Source organism: Drosophila willistoni, chromosome 3R (assembly GCF_018902025.1).
Source record: "Drosophila willistoni isolate 14030-0811.24 chromosome 3R, UCI_dwil_1.1, whole genome shotgun sequence".
In the NCBI taxonomy this organism is placed as follows: domain Eukaryota; kingdom Metazoa; phylum Arthropoda; class Insecta; order Diptera; family Drosophilidae; genus Drosophila; species Drosophila willistoni.
This window is the reverse complement of record NC_061086.1, coordinates 9656078-9676793: the sequence shown is the minus strand read 5'-3', so window position 1 is coordinate 9676793 and position 20716 is coordinate 9656078. Positions and strand designations below refer to the sequence as shown.

The window sequence follows — 20716 nt, the reverse complement described above, 5'->3', positions numbered from 1 at the left end:
AATCATTTTTAAAGGCCATTTCCATTTTACTTAACACAATTCTTTGCTATAGTATGGGATCAGCTCCATCAGATTTTCGATTTTATAACAGATTGCCTTCAATATTTAAAAAATGTATATATATTTATTTCTAGCCATAGTTAATTTTGGAGCTTTTCTCGCTGCAGTAGCATCTGACATTTTGAGGCAAAATTTGATATTTTTTCTAATATTATTTAACAGAATTTTATCTTTATTTTGAAGTTGCATTTGTTGATATTATAATTTAATGAGTATATCGAAAGCAATTAAGTTCAAGAAGTAGTTTACTTATTATTTTTAGGATTTAAAAAATTATTATGTTGGCCTATTTTTATCTCCTTTTTTCTCTTACAATTAGACCTTCAAAATCCTTCAAAAACTATTATATCTCTTGTTTTCCCTTAAACCATTCGAAATCGTTTAAAATGTATTAAAGTTTCTCTCATTGTTTAATTACCTTTAAACTGAGTTTAATATTTAAAGTACAATTTTATCCTTTAGGATTAGGAAAATATTTCTACTTATTTTGTAAGATTTGATCCGGTTTTTGTTAAGTCATGTAGGAAATTTAATCTAACCCTCAAAGGTAAATCTATTTTGTTAAAGCTAAAAAAGCTGTTTTCTTTGTAAAAAGAAAACTTTTTTCAAAGATTGGAATATAAATGATAAGGCCTTATTTTAGCCCTTTTTTATATGGGTCTCAAACCACTGTGTGTTGATTTCGCTGTTTACTTTTGCACGCGGCCTTTGTGTTGATCCCGCGACCGGGACTGGCATCGGGACAGAAACAGAGACAGCTCTTTGCCTGTCGTTTTCAAGGTTTTTCTGGCGGGGGCCGCCCTCATCGCCATTGTCATCATTATGAAGAAGATGATGATGATGATGATGATGGTGATGATGATGATCATCATTCTTATTGTCGTTGTCGTGGTTGTTTGCTGGGAAGTTTTCGGCATGCCAATTGCACATTTCAATGTCATTGAGGATCGCAGCCGTTTTGCAGCGATTGCATGACTGATGAATAGTCTGGAAGAAGAAATACAGATACCAGAGGCCACTAAACAACTTCCCTTCAATTCCCCCTCCACCACCACCATCACCATGAGTTTATCATTCCATGCTATAGCATTCCCTATTCCCTATTCTCTCTCGTTGTTAAAAGCTTCATTTAATTGGGGCGAGACCTAAGACAGTTTCCCCCTTTTTGAATGGTTCTTGGCAAAATTAAAATGATGCTTATTAAATATGATGATAATAAATCATATTTTATGGCAATTGAAAAGTGCGCGTTAAATGCTAGGCAGTAATAAATTCTAAAACTAATTTCCATAGCCAAAAAAAAAAAAAACAGAAGGGATATAGAAAACGCAACCCTTTGAAGTGTCAAGGATATCAAGGAACCCCGGTTGGCCCAAAGCAAATTAGTCGAATTTTGTTGTAAGATTTTCTATGTTTTTTTGTTTGCTGTTTTTAAATTGAATTTTAATTTTCTTTGAGGAAAAAAAATAACAGAAAAAGTAGAAAAAACCCTTGAAGCTAATTTAAATTGAGACACATGCAGGCGCCAATAATTAAAAAAGTCCTTTTTACCTATTTTTTTTGTTTTTCTCCAAGCCCTTAGCGAAAAGGGTATATAAATTTCGGCAGTAGCTTTGCCTTTGTCTAAAAGGTCTACTACTAGGCATTTCAAGAAAGAGTATTAAATTAGTTTGTCATGGCCAGTTCTGTTTGTGTTTCCCCTTGCAACTGTTGGCAACAAAGAAGCCCTTCTGGTCCATGATGCAGTACATTTTCCACATGAAATAACCGCAAAAAAAAGCATAAAAAAGTGAAATTTTTTGTTGTATTGGAAATGGGTTAAATTTAATTGCTTTTGTCATTTTGATTTGCATTTTGTGCTGTAAGCAATTTGTCGGTGTATGGGGAAACAAAACGTTCCCCAGAGCGTCGTTCATCACGCCATGGTCACCGTTTTGTTTGGTTTTTTTTTGTTTTTGGGCAGCCCAAGAAGTTATTTTTCTAAAATTTATTTGTATATATTTTTTTCCATCTTTTCTTTGTTGTAGAATAATTAGGAAAAGGGACAAAGAGAAGGGTTAAAAGGTCGGCTCCTGTCAGCATAACTTTGGGATTTTGTGTGTATTATAGAAATTGTTTGATTTATAGAAGCTTGAATTCTTGTTTGAGTTTTCTTTTTTGCCTTATCAGCACTGTAGGCGAACCTTGAAATTGACTCCCACTTAATTAGCATATAAGAAAATTGTGACCATGTCACCCCATCTACATGTGTATGGGCCTTTTGCATTAAACAAATAAGTTTCTTTATTTGCGCGTTTCACTGCTTTCGAATTGGAAGTATTTCGTAATTTATGACTTTTGCCAAATGATCCACAAAAAACAGACACAGTGAGAATGATAGAGGGGCAGAAGTAGGTGATGGGGACTCGGGATCCATGACATGATGTTTCGTTTCAAATAAAGAACATATGCTACTTAGAAGAACAGAAGACACTTGTTGGTGTCATAGAGGGGACAAAAAATAAGATTGGCTCCATCTCTCTCTCAGACTCTGGCTGAAGCAGATTGAAGATTTCATTGCCATCATGCTAGATGGAGAGGGAGGAGGAGACCCAGAACGATAGTTGTCTAAAAAAATGTGTAAATATTTGATATAAATCATTCGAACTATCTCAACAAAGAGCATGTGCCTTTTGTAATTCTCCTCTCAGATATGAAAATTTTGAAAAAGAAACCAGAAACCAACTGAATTGATGGTCCATGAAAGCTGTGCCACATTCATTTTTTATTTATTAGATTAGTTATCTTTGAAAATAAAATGTTACTCATATATATATTATTCTTGACTGATCTATACTGTATGTTCATGTGGGTTGATAAAGATAATATAAAAGGCTTTTATTATAAATTTAAAACTCAAAATATTGCAAGTTTTTGTATTTAAATCAGTTATTAATGAATGGTTGGAGTAAAGTACTCATTGTTTTTTTCTTTTTGTTTAGGTCTAATATTTAATACTTTATCAAAAATTGTAAATAAATAAATAAATAATGAATTGTTGATTTCTAAACATCACTTTGTATTTGATTTTAGGTTTATTTTTAAAGAAATTTCTTTTAGTAGGAAAAAAAAGAACAAATTCGAAATATCATTTGATAAAATGGCGATAAAAACGAGTAATATGTTATTTTTTCAACATTGAAAACTTATGATATTGAAATATATTAAATTTGTTTTCATTATTTTGTATATTTAATTAACATTTTTACCATTAAGAGTCGTAGAATGACATAATTTCTTTAACATTTTGGTCGAACAACGTTTAATAGATTTATATACTTCTAGTTCAAATTTATGTACCCGATTTGATGGTAAGGGTAATCCCAACAACAGATGTCAATTGACTAAATTGCTTATAGTTCTGAATATTTCACTAGATCTTCACATTTCAACATTTTGAATAGGATAATAACACAAAAAACTACCAAAGTATTTAAAGTAAAGTTATTTTTAATAAATATCTCAATGTCTTTAATATCTTTAAACTTTATTCTACTTATAAAGCCACAAGAATTGCCAGATTTTCATAAAATCCCGTAGTTGACCCTTATAATAAGTAAAATAGCCTCTTTAAATACTTCTTATGAACACCATTTCAAAGCATGGAGAAAGAAATATTCAATATTGATAACATTAAGCTGAATTATCCCTATAATAAAATCCTATAATTTGAAGTTTGATATTCTTTCGGAACATTTACCTTAACCTAAATTATATTTTAATAGAAAGCTATAAAATTAAATTCGATATTTTTTTTGGACCAATAGAATATTATGCATGAGAACTTAAAAAAGATAAAATTTATAGGATTTTTCCATTTTTAAATAATTTGGCACACTGGCATTTGACCCAGTTACCCCTTTTGCAAATCCTTAGGCGTGGCCAGCTATCCAAAAATTGCTGCCTTGAGTCTAATTTGAATTTTGGCTGCGCCTAAATTACTGTGGAAGATAAGTGTATCCTAGAAAAAGGGAAATACAAATAAAACTAAAACGTGTTAAAAAAGTATTAATTAATTAATTTATTTAGTTTATTATATGTCATTATTTTATTATATAATTTGATGTATAAGTTAATTATTTAGTAGTTTCCTATAAGGCATTTCGATTGGAACTATGTATTTGTTTTATAATATTTTTACAACATTTAGTAATGAAAAATCAGTATTTTAGCAGGCAAAGATACCGAAGGTAGTAATTTACTTAGGTTCATTAAATTAGTTTTTTATATGCATTTTATGAGATTTTTATAACATTTATAGTGACGAAATTGCTTTAGTTTACTTTTGCTTTCGGCTGCCCCTTAGTTAATGTTTAAAACATTAACAATAAGATTTGTGCTTTAGATATTTGCAACATTAATAATTAGTTTACTTAAGACTTTGGGCAATAAACATTTATTACTTTTTCCAACTAATAAAAAAAATAAAAACTGTTGCTAAAAATAATTACTCTACATTAACAATAAGATTTGAATGGAAAGTCAAAGTGAATCGGGTGATTCATGCATTCTGCACTTAATTTAGGTTTTCAATAGAAAGCCAAACGAATCGGGTGATTCATGCACACACATAATAGTTTATTTATACCAACAAAGCGAAACGAATTGAGCTTTGAGTAGCAACTTTAGCCGAGAGCTTCGCATCTCCCATATTGTCTAGTGGTTAGGATATCCGGCTCTCACCCGGAAGGCCCGGGTTCAATTCCCGGTATGGGAAACACTTTGTGATTTCATTTTTTTTATTTTTTTATTTTTAAATTTAAGTAATGTTCTTTTTTTTTTTAAAGTATGTATGGTTTATAAACTAATTTATAATTGGCAAATGTGTGTGTGTTCTTCAGCTGATGGTTTGGGTTTAATGATTAAGAGTTAAGTCTCTGGATCTGGTTCATCATATATGTACATACATATCTAAAGGAATGGATCGCTAAATGTCTGACTATTTTTAAACAACTTGCCAGCAAGTTGAACGTGATCCCTTGGCGATAGCGTGTGCACGATTTGCGATTAATCAACCGCGTTGCGGCAGAGAAAACAAGAAAACGAAACATCCTTGCTGAGAAATCACTTTTAATTTTGCAACAAAGTTGCATCAGTCCACCATTTCCAGTCCAGTCCAGTCTAGTCCACTCCACAATAACCACATAACCAAGCCCAGCAAGTTGATATTAAAGTTGTCTAGCAAGTAAACAGAAAAGGGCATGGAATGAGAAGGGAGAAGCAGCAAAAAAAAAAAACAATTAAATGCCCATTGTAGTATCTAGCAGATACATGCGATCTAAACATATGGTTTGCTGTGGCCCAAGAAACCTCCTGCCTTACTTTAATTTCAGCTCCTTTCGGTTTTTTTTTTTTGCTTTGCTTTTGTTGTGTGACACACATAGATATATACACACACACACACACTCCTACTGACACCGACCGACCCAAAGATACAATTGTATCTTTTAATGCTGCCACGTCTTTGGCATGTCTGCGTCTTGCCCTTTTATGGGGAGGCATAGGCTCTCTTCCATCTCTTCCATCCATCCACAAGCAAGACTCAAAAGCCCAACGATCGTTGCAATCAGTGGAGCATTAAGTGCCCCGGAGTCCCGGAGAAAGGGAGAAGCCAGCGATCTCTCACAGTAGTGGGCCTGTGTTCCATTTTTATGCTGCGGCACGTAAATGTTGAAAACGATGTTGGGAGTACGTACAACAAGTAAGTATATACCAGTTCTATATACATTCACATATATGGGCATACATACATATGTACATATGTATGTATATAAATATTTGTCTTTGTATGGGTTATGGGGTATGGGGCTGCTGCTCGAGGCATTAAATAAAAGCGAAACTTGTTTGCGATTCTCTTTTTTTCGCCTTTTGCTTTGCATTCTTTGTTGTTGTTGCTGCTGTTGTTGGGGCCTTGAATGGGATCCTGCATGTCAAACTTGAACTTGTGTGTGTGTATCTGTGTATGGCATTTCTGCATTTCATGCTTCAAATCATCAACGTTTGCAATTGGCAAACGTTGGCAAAGAGGAATACAAAAAAAAAATAATGTATCTACTACACACGTCTCTGCTCTGCTCTGCTCTGCTCTGCGGTTCTGCGATGATATCATTCCCTTTTTTTTTTCATGTGCCTTTCGATACATATCCCATGCGATATGTGTGTGTGTGTGTGTATCTCACAGACATTTGCGCTACTTCACTTTTCTTTCCATGGCTTTTGCGTTTTTTTTGCTGCATTATCTCTTTATCAGTTGACAGACAAGACCTTGAGACGCCTGCTTAGAAGAAAGGGAATGATTTTCGCCCTGAAATTACTTTGGCCTGCTGCTGCTGCTGCCGCTGCTGCTCTCCTCATATAAATGGAGCAAATGGAGCTTGCACTTAACGCAGTTGTCTCACTTAATTCACTTTTGAACTTGAAATTTTGCAACCGGTTTGAACACGCACACACTAAAAGGATACAGAAAACAGACATGCCGACACCCAAAAAAAAAGGAAAAAATTATAATAATTCATAAGAAACAGGTTGAAAGAGACAAAAAAAAAAACAAGATACAGATACATTTATGTCTGCCTGCATATACATTTGACTCTCCATTCGCACACACTTGACGTTCAGTTGGTTTTTGTTTTTCAACATTTATTTTTATGACAACGACAATTTGACAGGCAACAACACAATGCCAAGCAAAACGGACCAGACCAACAACCAAAAATATGCAACCAACTAAATTATAATAATTATCGAAATTTTTCTTTATGACCAACAACAGAAGCGACTGCAACATATGCGGGTCTCTCTTTTATATTATCATAATTTTGACATATTTCTCAAAGGAATTTCTGTTGAAAATTTGTGTGCAAACTGCAAAGTAAATGTGAGAGGTGCCAATATGGAAGTTCCTTTCCTCTTTTGAAAACATCTTATTACAGGAAGAACCCCAGAACCCCTTGAGACTTAAAGTAGAGATGAAATGTGGTCTTAATTCCTTATATTAGTAGATAGAGATACAGAAATTATTCATTATTTAAATTAATGAACTCCTAAGAATTTCACACTAAAACTGTAATTACTTAGGCAGTTAGTCTTAAAGTCAAATATAACTCCTTTTAGATTCACCCTTCATCAAGTGCTGTTTTCATTGTTTCTGTCAGTAATGTCAGTTGATTTAAATTTCAAGTTGATTTACCCACAATTTAAATAGATTTTTTCTTTTTTTTTTTATTTCATTTATTCAGTGTCATGCTCTATCATCATTAAAACGTCCAAATCGCTTCCTTTGTACCTCCACTTTTTTCGGCAACAATTTGCTTATCTTGATTTTACATCAGCGTACCCAGAGCCAGTCCAGGCAAAGACCACATCACACCAAATCCACACCGGGCAGACCAGGGAGTGGGCATGAGTATGAAAATCACTTGAGCGTGTTTCCTTTTTGGTTCAGCCACAGTCAGTCAGAGTCGCAGATCGGGCTCGTTTTTTTTTTCGGGTGTTGTTTAATGTTATTTTTTGTGGCTATTCATTTGTGTGGTTGGTCTTCTCCTTCCATGCCCCTTTTGGCCCCCTTTCCCCTATATTCACCGGTGTTCTTAACATTTTCACACTCACTTCATTTAATTTAATTTGTGAATATTTTTTCGGTTGCCTAAATAAAAGTATAAAGTGTTTTGAGGAATTAAGACTCTGACTTGAAATTACCCTGTTAATTTATCAAATTTATTAAGTCACAAATTCTTTAACCCAGACCTCATTTAGAAGGTGAAGTTCCACCTGTTCTTTTTTTATAGAATTTGGTATAAAAACTAAAAAATTGCGCCCTATAATGCAATATTTTAAATTTTAAAATCAAATTCTAAAAAAATAGAGAATAAGTAAGGAAATAAGAGCAATTTTAGTAAACTCTTTGAAAAGTTTAAAACTCTTACCAAAAAATGATCCTTAAGAGGGATATAATGATTCATTAATCGATAATCCTTTTGGTTATCCACAATGGAACCGACCTAGTTCGGATTTCGAATTTGACTCTTTACGAAAATCTCCATCTTTTGGTATTTAGCTTGCCAAATTCTGACGTTTTAATGATCTAATATACCCTTTTAATTCCCAGGTCTACAGGGTATTGGAAAAAATGTGATACATGCCTAATGATGTCGACCTCCTCCCCTTCTGGTCCTTGGGTGTTTGATATGTGTGTGCCTGAGCATTAATTAATTAATTGTTATTTTAATGAAGCTGTTGGTTTTTTCCTTTTTGATAATTTTTCTTTTGTCATTGCAAATTATAGATAAACTTTCTACTGACAGTTGACAGTTGAAATTGTGACGATTCGCATCGTTTAACTGCAATTTCGTGCTTCTCAAAAGGAAACAATTGTGTTTTTGTTTTTGCCTTCATTATCATTTGAGGTTTTCTTTGGCCTTTTTTGTTGTTGTGAGTCTTTGGTCAAGTGGCAAGTTTCGTTTGGTCGATAAGATAAGGCAACCTTTGGCTTCTGCAACGTAATCGAAAACCAGTTTTATGTGCAACTTGCAGACCATTATCGGTCTTTTATGCTGCTGCTGCTGCTGCTCCTCGTGTGCCTCAATAGTGTATATAAAGGAGAGTGAGTGGTTTGGCAACCCTTTTCTGACACACAAACACCGAAGCAATACAAGTACCTTCTGCACAAGTATATAAAGTACAAGTATATATATATGTGAAATGCGTTTAAATTTGTTGTATATGCCACATGATTGCATGCAGTTTTTACTGCATTGCAATCACGCCGTTGTTGCATGATGCATTTGCCCATTAGGGTGATTCAAGGTCAGGTTATCAAAATGAAATCTTCTTTAACCATTCTTTGCTTTATCTATAGATCTAAGGTTTATAGTTATCATCTCAGTCCTTTTATTAAAAGTCTTCACTTGGAAATCCTACGAAAAGAATTTCTAAACATTGTGGTTTTTCAAATATTGAGTTTTGAATGGATCTCTCATTAGGATTCTGTAGATTTGCAACTGCAATTCATGCCACAATTCTTGAAACACCCTAATATGAAAAGTATTTCTAAAAATATCCCTATATACATACATATATCGTATAATATGATACATGAGCGTAACAAAAAGGGATTGTAAACCAACAAAACGATCATGTTTAAAATATTAATGCCAATTTATTTCGTTTAGTATCTGAAAATATTGTATTAATATTCGAAAATTTTGTATTTAAGAAAAAAGTTTAAGTTTTAAATATATTTTAAACTCTCACCTGAAATTTAATTTTTTTTGAAATCCTAAATGAAAATCAAATGCTTGTCTCTTATTGTAAGACTTGGATTTGAACAACTTTTTTGGTTTTCCTTGTGTTAATCATACAAGGTAAGATCCTTTCTACGCCCCTGTTTATATACTCTTGTTCGATATATACCATATAAGACGCACATATACAAATGGATATATATATATTGAAGTTATGTGTATATACATTGTTTATGCAACTCTCGTGACTCTTGTTTGGTTCTCCACTTTTTTCGCATTTCTTGGTTTACTCTTTTCATGCAAAGGGACATTTACTTGTCTGAAAAGTTTGCCAATCATACCAAAGCATATATATAATTGAGCATGAATTTAGCATAAGACTCTATAGATCACTTGGTTTCTTGTCATTTATAGAGAGTAATGGTTAAGAAACACATCTCATTCCTTTCAAAAATAAAGCAACTAATATGAAGTTTTCAACGATGATAACCAGTATTTATCCTACTATATTATTATAGCTAATCTATATCTATGTGTTTCTTAAGCTATTCTAATTACTTGTAGTTAATGACTACTCAAAAATGTTAATTTTTGAAAGGGTATAGAACGGATGTTGATGCGTTTCTCTGCTTTTTTGTTGATTTCTTTTTGTTGTTTTTTGCCTTTGCCTGCTGTTATTGTTTATTCCGCTTTTGGCTGCATTCTGTTGTCCCCCTGTCTGGGATGTCTGCTGCTCCTTAGACCTTGACCACTAACATACATAGAAACAGACTGAAACCGGTTAGCATTCAACTTTCTTGGCTCTCCTTCCCGATAGCATGTCTCTAAGTTCTATACACATGTGAAAACCAATTACCTCATCTCAATCCAAAATCCACCCACAACAGTCGAATATGTCAAAAAAAAAATACAGAAAAGTGGGCAATTAATGGGTTTTGGTGTACAAATAATACTCATAACTTTGTATACCCTTTCCAATCTCATATACACGCGCATTTGCCTAGATCGTGCCTAGAGATATGACTTCTGCATTTAAATTTTATATGAAATTATATATTCTAGGAAGCTAGCAAATGTCAAATGTCACGCCCACATACGTGATCTGAAAGGGTTTAACGTTTTATTATTTCTTTGGTTTTTTTTGTGGGTGCCGAAATTAATTAACAAAATGTTTGTTAAATTTTCATAATTACAGGTCGGATTGGATAACATGATTATCGTGTTTCATGAAATTTGCCGCTCAATAAAGCAACTTAATAGCAGTCAACAGAATTTCCATGTTCAAATAGGAATAACATTAGGCATGTCTTCCCGAGGTGGAGACCCTTAAGCATAGATGACCTAATTCTTTATGTGTTTTTTGTTAAAGGCAGCCGCACAAAAGAACAATCGAACATCTACCAAGAACAACAAGAACAATATGTTTAATCAGGTAGTCACACGAGGGGTGTTTGAGGTGTATGAGATTAGTATATATCTTTGAAGGTTATTCTGTCATTCGTTATCAATTTTGTACACCTAGACCTCGCTTTGCGTTGGAGATACGTTCCAAAAAAACACGACGCAAACTGAAACGACGCAAAGTGAATTAAGATTTTCTATAGGCAACCATGGAAAGATCAAAGATACGTTTCCGGGCTATGAAAATACTAATTTCTAGAAAGAAAAATTGAACAAAGTAAACATTTAAAAACAAAAATATTATTGCATTCATTCATTAAAAAAAAACTGCTTCCATTAAATCAAAATAACCTATTCAATTATTTTATCTTTATGAGTTTTTAGTGGCTTCGTTCACCAACAATTTGTCCAGAGTTTGGTGAATAGCTTTTTTTTGTAAATTTAAATAAATTTCTTGGTAGCAGTTGATGTTTGCAGTTACCCCCTGGGATACCTTAAAACTTCTGTCATTGTCAGGATCGTTTTTTATAAAAATTCTCCATTGCTTCATCAATCAGACCCATCGCTTTTGAAATTTGTTTGGAGGTTAAACACTGTTCTACGAACATTTCTACTAAACCATCCCCGAGTTTTGATATCAAGACGCAATTATAAACAGAAGTAGGTAAGCTAGATGTCAATGTTGAAAAACGTAAAACTGCCAAAAATTCAAAGACAATGTTGGTAAAAGTTGATATTGGCGTTGCCACAATGGCTGATTTAGAAAAAAAAAGTTAAACACTCGAACTCACAACAACGTAACAACGAGAATATAACGACGCACAGTGAAAATTAGTACTAATAAAGCCGCAATGCAACCAAATTAGGTTTATAATTTAAGAGATTTGTTCGAAAATTAAACAAATTATATGATTTTTAACAAATAAAAGATTCAACAGATTAAACAAGAAATATTTGCTCATCAATATGAACTAAACACTTGCATTTGCTTAATTTTGAATGCATCTTTTTGCCCCGTTATTAAGACCATTGAGTTTCTCATTTTAAACTACACCCCAAATATGTTTTTCTTGTGCTGGTTCTTCAAATTTTATTAGGTAATTTGATCCCCTAATGTTTAAGAGAATCACGTGTTCAGAGTTTGTTTTCTTTTTTGTGTTTTGGATTCACATATCATTTGACCTCTTTACGATTCCAAGAAAACAGAAGAGTAGAAAAGCATCTGCAGCCAAAAAGGGGAATATGAGCGGATCTGTCTTAAGTGGTGACCTTGTTTATAGTTCTAAAGTTTCGAAAACAAACCAAGACTACTCAAACTAATTGATGTTAAAGTTCTTGATAAACTTTTCTCAATTGAAATTTAAAAGTTGATGAATTTCTTTATTGTGGAATAAACAGTTTGATTATATTTTTTTTGAATTTACAGATTGGTAATGGCATTCTGTAAGGTGGTGGAGGATAAAATTGTAATTAGTATTTGAGATATTTTGAAGTAGCTGATGTTAACTTACGGCCAGATCACCCAGACCAGCATTCAATTGCTTGATGTAGGGAGCAGCAGCATCAGCAGCGGCAGCAATTGTCTTGGCACTGATGGCCTAGGTAAGAAAAAATTTGGTTTTAATCACTTTACGTAGATGGAAATTAACCATTAATACTTACACCACCCTCAGCAATGATGGAAGAGCCAGCAGTCTGCGTAAAATAAGAGAATTATGATTAAATTATAGAATGATTGGATTCTCTGTCTCTCTACTCACATCTAGACTAGCAGATTGAGGCTCCACTTTAACATTCAAACTGGTTATGGTGTTCTAAAAGAAAAGAAAGTTTTTAATAATGATAAAATTTTACTATCAATTAACTCACAGCCAAATCTCCGAGAGCTTCATTCACTTTGGAGACATAAGGAGCAGCAGCTTTGGCAGCAGCGGCAATGGTCTTGGCACTAACAGCCTGAAGAGAAAGAAAGGAATAATCTGACTTAATCAAGCATTTTACATAAAAATCATCAATTCATTTTTCAAATAGCTTTACCTTTAGAATAAGGTATAATAAGTAAATAATGAAATACTTACACCACCCTCAGCTATAATCGAGGAGCCAGATGAAACGCTGCGTGCCTCGGGCTCTGCTTTAAGCTCAACATTCAGATTGGTAATGGTGTTCTATATAAAACGAAGATTTAATTAAATATTTGATGTGACTTTATAGCTGATTGTCTACTTGCAGCCAAATCACCCAAGGCATCAGCCATATCACCCATGGCATCACCTAGAAGATTGCGAGGCTGGGGCTCGACATAGTCATCCTCAAGCTTAATGCTAGTAATGATATTCTATATAAAAAGAAAATGTAAGAAAATTCGTTCAAGTATTCTAAGTAGATGTAGATACTTACAGCTAGATCTCCCAAACCATTAGCCATATCACTTAGGAGATTTTGAGTCTCAGGTTCCATGTATTCGGCATTAACCAACTTGATGCTAGTTATGGCATTCTAAAGTTCAATGTTGTAATGAAAATAACGTTTTTTGCTCATCAAAGTAAAACTTACAGCCAAATCGCCCAAAGCATTGGCCATATCGCCAAGTAGATTCTGAGTTGAAGGCTCAACGACTGTGTCAACTTGCGAAGCGCTCACTTGATTCTCCAACTGATGAATGACCTTTTCCCCAGCCACAGCCACCTGAGCCACATCACTCATAAGGCCACCGAAACTAAGGTCAATCGTTCCAGCACTGATCGGCTGGACAATCAGCATTAGAGAAATGCCAAGAATGGCCACAAATTGATAGGTTTGCATTTTCGATTTGGTGTTTCTTTGCTTTATACTTGAGAAGTACTACTAATTTGTCTTGCCCAAACGGTAGCCGCATTTATAGTCCATTCTTATCATAGAAAATATACTTATAAATTCTATTATGTGTTTCGCTTTTTATGCGACATTAAAAACAAATCACAGTCAAGTGGCCATACACTGATTGATTGAATAAATTGGTTATCTGACGGCGACAGTTCTGAAGCTTGGGATTTTTTTCTACCTATCGGTGGGTTCTTTTGATTTTATTCCACCTTCTGATTACTACATACTATTAATATTTGCAATCGAAGATTAGCTCGGCTCTTTGAAGTGGCTTCTAAAATTAAATAAATATTATTTAATCACGATAAGGGAAAACATTATTCTAGTTAATCATTTAATAATTCGAGTACTAGGAAATTTCAATGCTTCTTTTAGCTACGAAGTAAAAGTGAGTCTAGGAAATCTGTTGATATCAAGTAAAATATCAAGTAAAAAGTTCTAAACATTCAAAAAAATTCGTCAAAGAGCCTTTTGTTAAGTTTTTAACTAAATACTTAGATGAAATTTGGTAAAACAATTAATTGAAGACCTGAGATCTTTATCTTCTTTGCAATGCCGATTTGAATTTGAATATATATATTTATTTATAATCTTTAATTGGCTGTGGAATTGACCAAATGATTGACATCATTGACAATTGAGTGGACAACATTTGTAGCTGCATTAGCAACATTGTTGGCCACATTTTGCATAGAGTTGGCCACATTGTTGGCAATCTGCGATGCATCGTTGGCAACATTATTGGCCACATTGTTGGCCGACTTTGCAATATTATTGGCAGCATTTGTGGCAGCATTGGCAGCTTGATTGGCATCGCTAGCAATATTATTGGCAACATTATTTGCAGCATTGGCAGCATTATTGGCAATATTGGTAGCAGAATTGGCCACGTTATGTATAACATTGGCCATCTGAGAGGAAACTTTCTTGGCCTCATTTGTGAGATTTGAGGACAACGAGGGCTGATCACAAACACAAGCACAAGATGAGCCACTGTCACTTACAGTAGAATTCTTAATCTGAAATTAAAATATAATCATAGTTGTTGAAAATAGAATTAAATATTAACTTACAGTTGCATTAACTTTCTTCACCACAGTGGAAATCTCCTCGTTAAGCAAATGTTTCTGTAATACAACAAATTCTATTTTATTGTTTTTGCTTTTAACAATATGTTGTCATATACTAACCACTTCCTGAGATATTTCATGGGCAAATTTGATGGCACTGTTCGATATGTCTTGACCAAATTGAGTGCCAGCTTCACCCAGTTCATTGCCAAAAATTGAGGCATCTTCACCGATATTGTTGGTAAAGTTGCTCTAAAAGAGAAACATTGTAATCTTATCAAAGTTAGTTGTATTTTGTTTTGCTTACCAAGTTACTGGTTAGACTCTTGCCAGTGACTTGCTGACCCACTAGGGCCAAAACTACCACCAAGCCAACAATTGATTTCATTTTCGCTTTTGTTTTTGTTTTTCAACTAATTAAATTTTGCCATTTCACTTGGTATTTATAGTAAAGTTCAACCAAATTGCGAGTCATTGATAAATTTTTTGTATCTAAAACTTTCTCAATATGTTATCTAAAGTCCCAAAAAGTGATCGATGCAGTAAACGATATCTTTGCCCAGGCTAGACAATAATAATAATTGATGGATATATACACTGCAAATAATCATATATGAGTTAAGTAAAAAGTTCAAATTATTTTTTACCAAGAAACCAATCAAATGTTTTTTGTTATCTACATTTTATTAAAAGATATCCTCACCCTTTATAGGTAAATAATTATAAGGATTACGCAGACCATTTCCAAGCCTACGAGTTCTCTGAGAACGTTTAGACTTGGATTTATCCAAGTGTTTTTTTTCTTTAGGATTACGATAGTTGCCAAAATTAAAATTTAAAAAATATTCCGTTTGGCTTGCTGCAGCAATATTATTTGTATGTTTTCTATTCGAGTAATTGAAACGTATCAAAGCATTTTCGGCTGGTTTTATATCAAAAACTTTTCTATTTTTATCAGCTGTTGGCATTTGCTTAAAATGACGCTCAAAATTTGTCTGCAAAAAGTAAGAGTTATTTAATTAATAAAAGTATTGATCAATAAAGTTAACATACAAATTTTTTGGACATCTTTTGAGGCATATTTTTAAAAATTTGTTTACTTTCTTCCATTTCTGGCATCGATTCCCATGTAAAACAAATAGGAAAACAAATTATAACTATAAAATAGAGTAAAATTGTATGAGTTGCCATTTGAACACTAAGATTTCGTGTAATGAAAGCTAAAAACTATTATGAAAAGAAGAAGAAGAGTGAGACAAATCAATTTATTGCATTGCGAATTTTATTTTCATCCTTAATTTAAAGATTTTGCAACGGCTCTGTTTATAATATAGACATGGTTTCTAAAAGTCTGAAGGATTTGCGAACTGTTTATTCAAATCCTTTTTTATGACAAAAAGCTGCAGAGAAAAGTTTTTGGTGAAAGAGTTTCTTTTAGAAAATGAAACGAAATAAAAACTTACCAAAAGTATAGCCAAAATATTTATGCGAAGACCCATCTATAAATTATAAATTAACCTTTTCGTTTAGAAATCTGAAATAGAACTGCGACTTATTTGAATTGTGTCGAACTTGCTTGTGACAAAGTAGTTTAGATATGGTGTATTAAATTAAACAAAATATCTCTATGGTTGGTTTTTGTTACAGAATGATTAGATGTATACCTCAATTTATTTTGCTAATTTATAATGTTCAAATAGTTTATTTACATGCCAAAATATTTAAAAATTTATTAATATTATCAACTGTTCAAATGGTCATTTAATTTTTTCTCATAAACCGTTTATAGGGTGACTTAATCTGTTTTTATGCTTTGGTCTAGAGAAATCAATGACTATGGATAGTCCTTGACTTGAGGCCAGATTGTTTCCTTTAGCCTCCTTGGCAATATAGTTACCCAACAGTTTCTAGGATTCAAAAAGGAAATTAATACGACATTTATATTCATTTTTAAACTTAACTTACAAATTGGTTGAGAATTTTTCTGCTTTGCTGTTCACTGGGGCTTTGGCTGGCTTTTATATTATTGCTCATTTGTTCCATTATCCTTTCAATGCTTTTTTCTATACTCTTACTGTTTGATTGATCGATTTGTATTATTATTAAGATGATTAAGATCTTTGACAATAAATTTGTTATTCCCATTTTAGTTTCATTTGTGAGTGTTTAGATTTTTAACATGGCTCAATCGTAAATAACCGATCTAAAATCATTTCGCCTCACTCAAGTGTACACGAATATATATGTAAGTAGATATAACCATAACTGTGTGTCAGCTGCCAAGTTAATTCGCTATATGGGACTAGAGTTTTTTGCATTTATTGTGAGTTTAATGCATTGTGCCATCGTTTAAATAGATTTTTGCATAAAACGTTTCCCAGCATTTACGTTTATTCACTTTTCTAATGCAAACAAGTTATAAAACGATCATAAAAAAGGGCATCAAGACCAAATCGAAAACTATGACCACATAAAAATGCTATAAAATATGCCGCCACCGTGTGGAAAAATAAAAGAATCATATATATAAAAAAGAGGAAGGAGAAAGGACTTCCATCTGCTACCGTCTCTCAAAGTCTCATTTTTTATGTGTGCAGATCGTAAAACATGAAAACTACGCGGGGTGTGCGGTCGGTCACAGGATAAGGCTACAGGATTTCACCTTCGGTTGTCGGCTGTCCCCTTTTTTGCCCTTTTTGCCCATCACATTATCGCTGAAATCAAAATGTGTTTGTCAATGAATTAGAATCGCTCCAATGGCGAATTCACTTTATGTTTTTGCCATTGTTATTTCTCTTCATTTCATTAAACTTTCGTTCAAAGAGCTTATATGCTCCCTAAAGAAAATGGAAAAACTTTGTACTAGATTTTGAATATTCACAACTTGTGAAAAAATGCTGAGCAGGAATAAGGATAATTCTTAATAACATTAAATTAATTTATACTGTCACATAAACAAATATGTAAAAGACAAAGTGTAAATAGTTTGTTCAATAAAATTTGATTTAAAACTGTTAGTAAAAGTAGTAGTAAATTGTTACTACTCTTTCACTTAAGTACGGTGGCAACACTGTACAATGAAAATCATCCCCAAAAATATGCCAGAATATGCACTACAAACGGAACATAAGCACCGAAGTGTTATATTGAACATTGGACACCCAACCACCAACGGCAGCGTGGCCGAGCGGTCTAAGGCGCTGGTTTTAGGCACCAGTCCGAAAGGGCGTGGGTTCGAATCCCACCGCTGTCAAGTGTAAAAGTTTTTTTTGTTTTGTTTTCTTTTTCTCCACTACGAATTACATGAAACTATTGTGCATTGACCCTGTTCATTTGATTAGATAGGGCTTCGTTCGTTGACGTTTCTTAATCTTATTTGTAATTTCATTTCAATCTATTCTGTGACAGGTGTCGATGATAGTTTACCTTTTTATTTAACAATAAGACTTTCAATTAAAGAAATTGTAAAATGGTCAAGTAAATGATTCTAATAATTCTTGTCCTCAGTTCAGTTCTACGTTAACACTTTTATTATAAAGTCTAAACAAAAATGAAATTTGGAATCCTTTCACTTAGCTTGCTATTGGTGTTTGGTGTTCCAAATGGACTTGCAGCATTATATACAGACACGGAGACCAATCATCTAGAATTTGTCAATCATTTGGTTAAGAAGATTGATAGGCAACGACCCGTTAACACATTGATTCATTTAATACGCAAACAAGGCCAAAACTGTCTCCTCTCATACATGAGATCTTCCAGCATCCCGATACTGCAACTCAATGAGATGGCCAACATCGATGTAAAGCATTATTACAATTCCGAAGTTCTGGCTATGTTATGTATCAATGAATATGCTGATACAATGCTGCTGACCACTCTGGCCCAGACACTCCGTCAAATGGCATGGGGGCGTATCATCATCTGGATTAATATTCCGCATCCTAACGAGTTGTCGCAGCTTCTTTTCATAATTGGCAACCAAGCAACTAAGCATAAATTCATCAATTTATTGGCTATACATCAGACAAACGACACGGTCATTGGATTTCACTTGAAACCTTTCCCTGTGGCACTTTTTGAAAGAGTTGACAACATTCTGGATCCTGAGAAACAATTTTTTAAACACGATAGAATAAACTATCAGGGAAAAATGGCAACTTTATTGACGCATAATTATACACTTATGCCCTTTGAAAGTAGCCTGAACAATTCGGGAAAAATTACAAGCTCTTTTAGTGAAAAAATTATTCGGGAGTTTGCAACTAATTTCAACATCAGTTTGCAAGTGGAGAGAGTATCAATTTTGAAAAATATTACGGAACCCTTCGATTTCCTTGTTAACAGTTATTTTTTCAAATTAAAGAACGTGAATTTGTCTGCCAAACTTTACGACACGACCCTAATGATTGTTGTGCCCTGTGAAGGTGAGACTTTTGGCATTCTAGATATCTACAAATCGAGTAATGTTAAGAATTGGCCTATATGCATATTGATTCTTTATATTTTACTCAGTGTTCTGGAATCCGTGATATCAATGTGCTCTTTTCGTGTATCCGGCCGAAGGCATAATTTAACCTTCTTGAATTTGTTTGTCAATCTTCGTGCAATCAGCACAATATTATCTATCGTATCCCACAAGTCGTAGGGCCACTACTTCACTCAGACAGACAATTGTTATAATGCATATAGCTGGATTGATCATTACCACTTTCTTTAGTTCCAATCTGACTGCAATGATGACCAAACGACCCGAATTAAACCATGTTCGAAATTTCGAAGAGCTACGCGAAAGCAATTTGACTGTCGTGGTCGACGCACTCATGAGAAGATTTATAGAACGTAGTGTTGATGCGGAGTTCTTTAAGAATACAGTCTCGAATTTTTTAGTTGTGTCTACTGAAAAGGAAACGGAGATGTTGCTTTCGCTAAATAACAGTTATGCTTATGTGGTATATTCTAATACATGGCGCGCTCTCGATAAATATCATAAATCGTTTAACAGGAAAACATTTTGTGAATCTCCAGGCTTGATAATCCTAAAAGAAACTCAAGTTCGATGCATCTTAGAAAAGGATTCAATATATAAAAAAGATCTAAATGTTTTCTTAAAGTGGCTCCACAATGTTGGTCTCATTAAACATTGGAATAAGCGTGCACTTCGAAAAATGCTTGCAATGATGGATTCCCGAATCAAGGATAAGTTGAGGCAATTCAATTCCGATGCTCCTCTAACTTTTAAATCCTTAAATTTGGCCTGGAATGTACTTATATTTGGCTATGGAATGGCTTTAATAATATTTCTAATCGAAATTTTTATGGCATATTGCCAAAGGCGTAGGCAAATGCAACCAGTGATTATCGTTTAAAACAAAAATATTTAATATTGCAAACTAACACATCAGAAAGGTTTAAAATAACTTAAGAACCCGCACAAATATTTGATCTTCAATAAAAACACTTTACTCACTCATTTAATTGTTTTAATTTCCATATTAGTCATTTACAAATTTAAATGAATTAATATTAGAGAAAGATTTAAATGCAATGGTAAATGAATTTGCTGTATTTCAATCAGTGGCGCATTGTGCGCTCGATTTTGGTGGGGGAAATCGAAGTCAAAAATTTGTTTGACCTAGTAAAATTTCTTAACCAAACTCTGATTGCGTATCCGACTCGGAGTTTTGGCGGGGGAAATTTACCCTTTTCTTACCCCCGTAGATCAGCTACTGATTTCAATACGCCTATTCTAATGTCTATTCTATTAATTAGTGTAACTTATCAGTTAATTTGAATTGCCTATGAGAATTTCTATTCTATAGAATGATTCTTCATTCTAGAGCCCAATGGGACCTTAGATCTCATGGCGACACAAGGCAGCGTGGCCGAGCGGTCTAAGGCGCTGGTTTTAGGCACCAGTCCGAAAGGGCGTGGGTTCGAATCCCACCGCTGTCAAGTTGGTTACTTTTTTTTTTAATTATTTGATTTTTTTAATGCTTATAATTGTATTTGTAAAATAAAATTTGTATTATTTTTTTA

General features: G+C 33.6%; 2 protein-coding genes, 2 long non-coding RNA genes and 3 other non-coding genes across 7 annotated transcripts; 3 read left to right on the top strand and 4 right to left on the bottom strand.

Moving 5' to 3' along the window:
• The first annotated feature begins 4744 nt into the window (after nt 1-4744).
• Trnae-cuc lies at nt 4745-4816 on the top strand. Its single transcript has one exon. It is a non-coding gene; the product is annotated as a tRNA-Glu (tRNA).
• A 7285-nt stretch (nt 4817-12101) lies between these two features.
• Nucleotides 12102-13564, bottom strand: LOC6650671. Its single transcript, XM_002073420.4, has 9 exons — nt 13299-13564; nt 13143-13241; nt 12973-13080; nt 12821-12910; nt 12612-12698; nt 12503-12556; nt 12405-12437; nt 12254-12340; nt 12102-12183 (listed from the first exon to the last, which is right to left on the bottom strand). Exons 1-9 carry the CDS (start codon nt 13545-13547, stop codon nt 12163-12165), a joined length of 828 nt encoding a protein of 275 aa, XP_002073456.2. The 5' UTR covers nt 13548-13564; the 3' UTR covers nt 12102-12162.
• Nucleotides 13565-14166: 602 nt separating this feature from the next.
• On the bottom strand, nt 14167-15314 carry LOC6650670 (ABC transporter G family member 7). The gene is made up of 4 exons (XM_002073419.2): nt 14985-15314; nt 14798-14929; nt 14681-14734; nt 14167-14626 (listed from the first exon to the last, which is right to left on the bottom strand). Exons 1-4 carry the CDS (start codon nt 15063-15065, stop codon nt 14201-14203), a joined length of 693 nt encoding a protein of 230 aa, XP_002073455.1. The 5' UTR covers nt 15066-15314; the 3' UTR covers nt 14167-14200.
• Nucleotides 15315-15610: 296 nt separating this feature from the next.
• On the bottom strand, nt 15611-16243 carry LOC124459748. The gene is made up of 3 exons (XR_006953774.1): nt 16141-16243; nt 15731-16077; nt 15611-15672 (listed from the first exon to the last, which is right to left on the bottom strand). It is a non-coding gene; the product is annotated as an uncharacterized LOC124459748 (long non-coding RNA).
• Nucleotides 16244-16308: 65 nt separating this feature from the next.
• On the bottom strand, nt 16309-17306 carry LOC124459747. The gene is made up of 2 exons (XR_006953773.1): nt 16643-17306; nt 16309-16584 (listed from the first exon to the last, which is right to left on the bottom strand). It is a non-coding gene; the product is annotated as an uncharacterized LOC124459747 (long non-coding RNA).
• Nucleotides 17307-17850: 544 nt separating this feature from the next.
• Trnal-uag lies at nt 17851-17930 on the top strand. Its single transcript has one exon. It is a non-coding gene; the product is annotated as a tRNA-Leu (tRNA).
• A 2622-nt stretch (nt 17931-20552) lies between these two features.
• Nucleotides 20553-20632, top strand: Trnal-uag. The gene has a single exon. It is a non-coding gene; the product is annotated as a tRNA-Leu (tRNA).
• The last annotated feature ends 84 nt before the right edge of the window (nt 20633-20716 follow it).

Coding starts and splice junctions, on each gene's coding strand:
- LOC6650671 (XM_002073420.4), bottom strand. CDS start 13,547: ATGCAAACCTATCAATTTGTGGCCATTCTTGGCATTTCTCTAATGCTG. Junction 13,081..13,142: donor ATGGTTTGGGAGATCTAGCT/GTAAGTATCTAC, acceptor CTTTTTATATAG/AATATCATTACTAGCATTAA. Junction 12,699..12,820: donor CGATTATAGCTGAGGGTGGT/GTAAGTATTTCA, acceptor CTTTCTCTTCAG/GCTGTTAGTGCCAAGACCAT.
- LOC6650670 (XM_002073419.2), bottom strand. CDS start 15,065: ATGAAATCAATTGTTGGCTTGGTGGTAGTTTTGGCCCTAGTGGGTCAG. Junction 14,930..14,984: donor AGAGTCTAACCAGTAACTTG/GTAAGCAAAACA, acceptor TTTCTCTTTTAG/AGCAACTTTACCAACAATAT. Junction 14,627..14,680: donor TGAAGAAAGTTAATGCAACT/GTAAGTTAATAT, acceptor TTTTAATTTCAG/ATTAAGAATTCTACTGTAAG.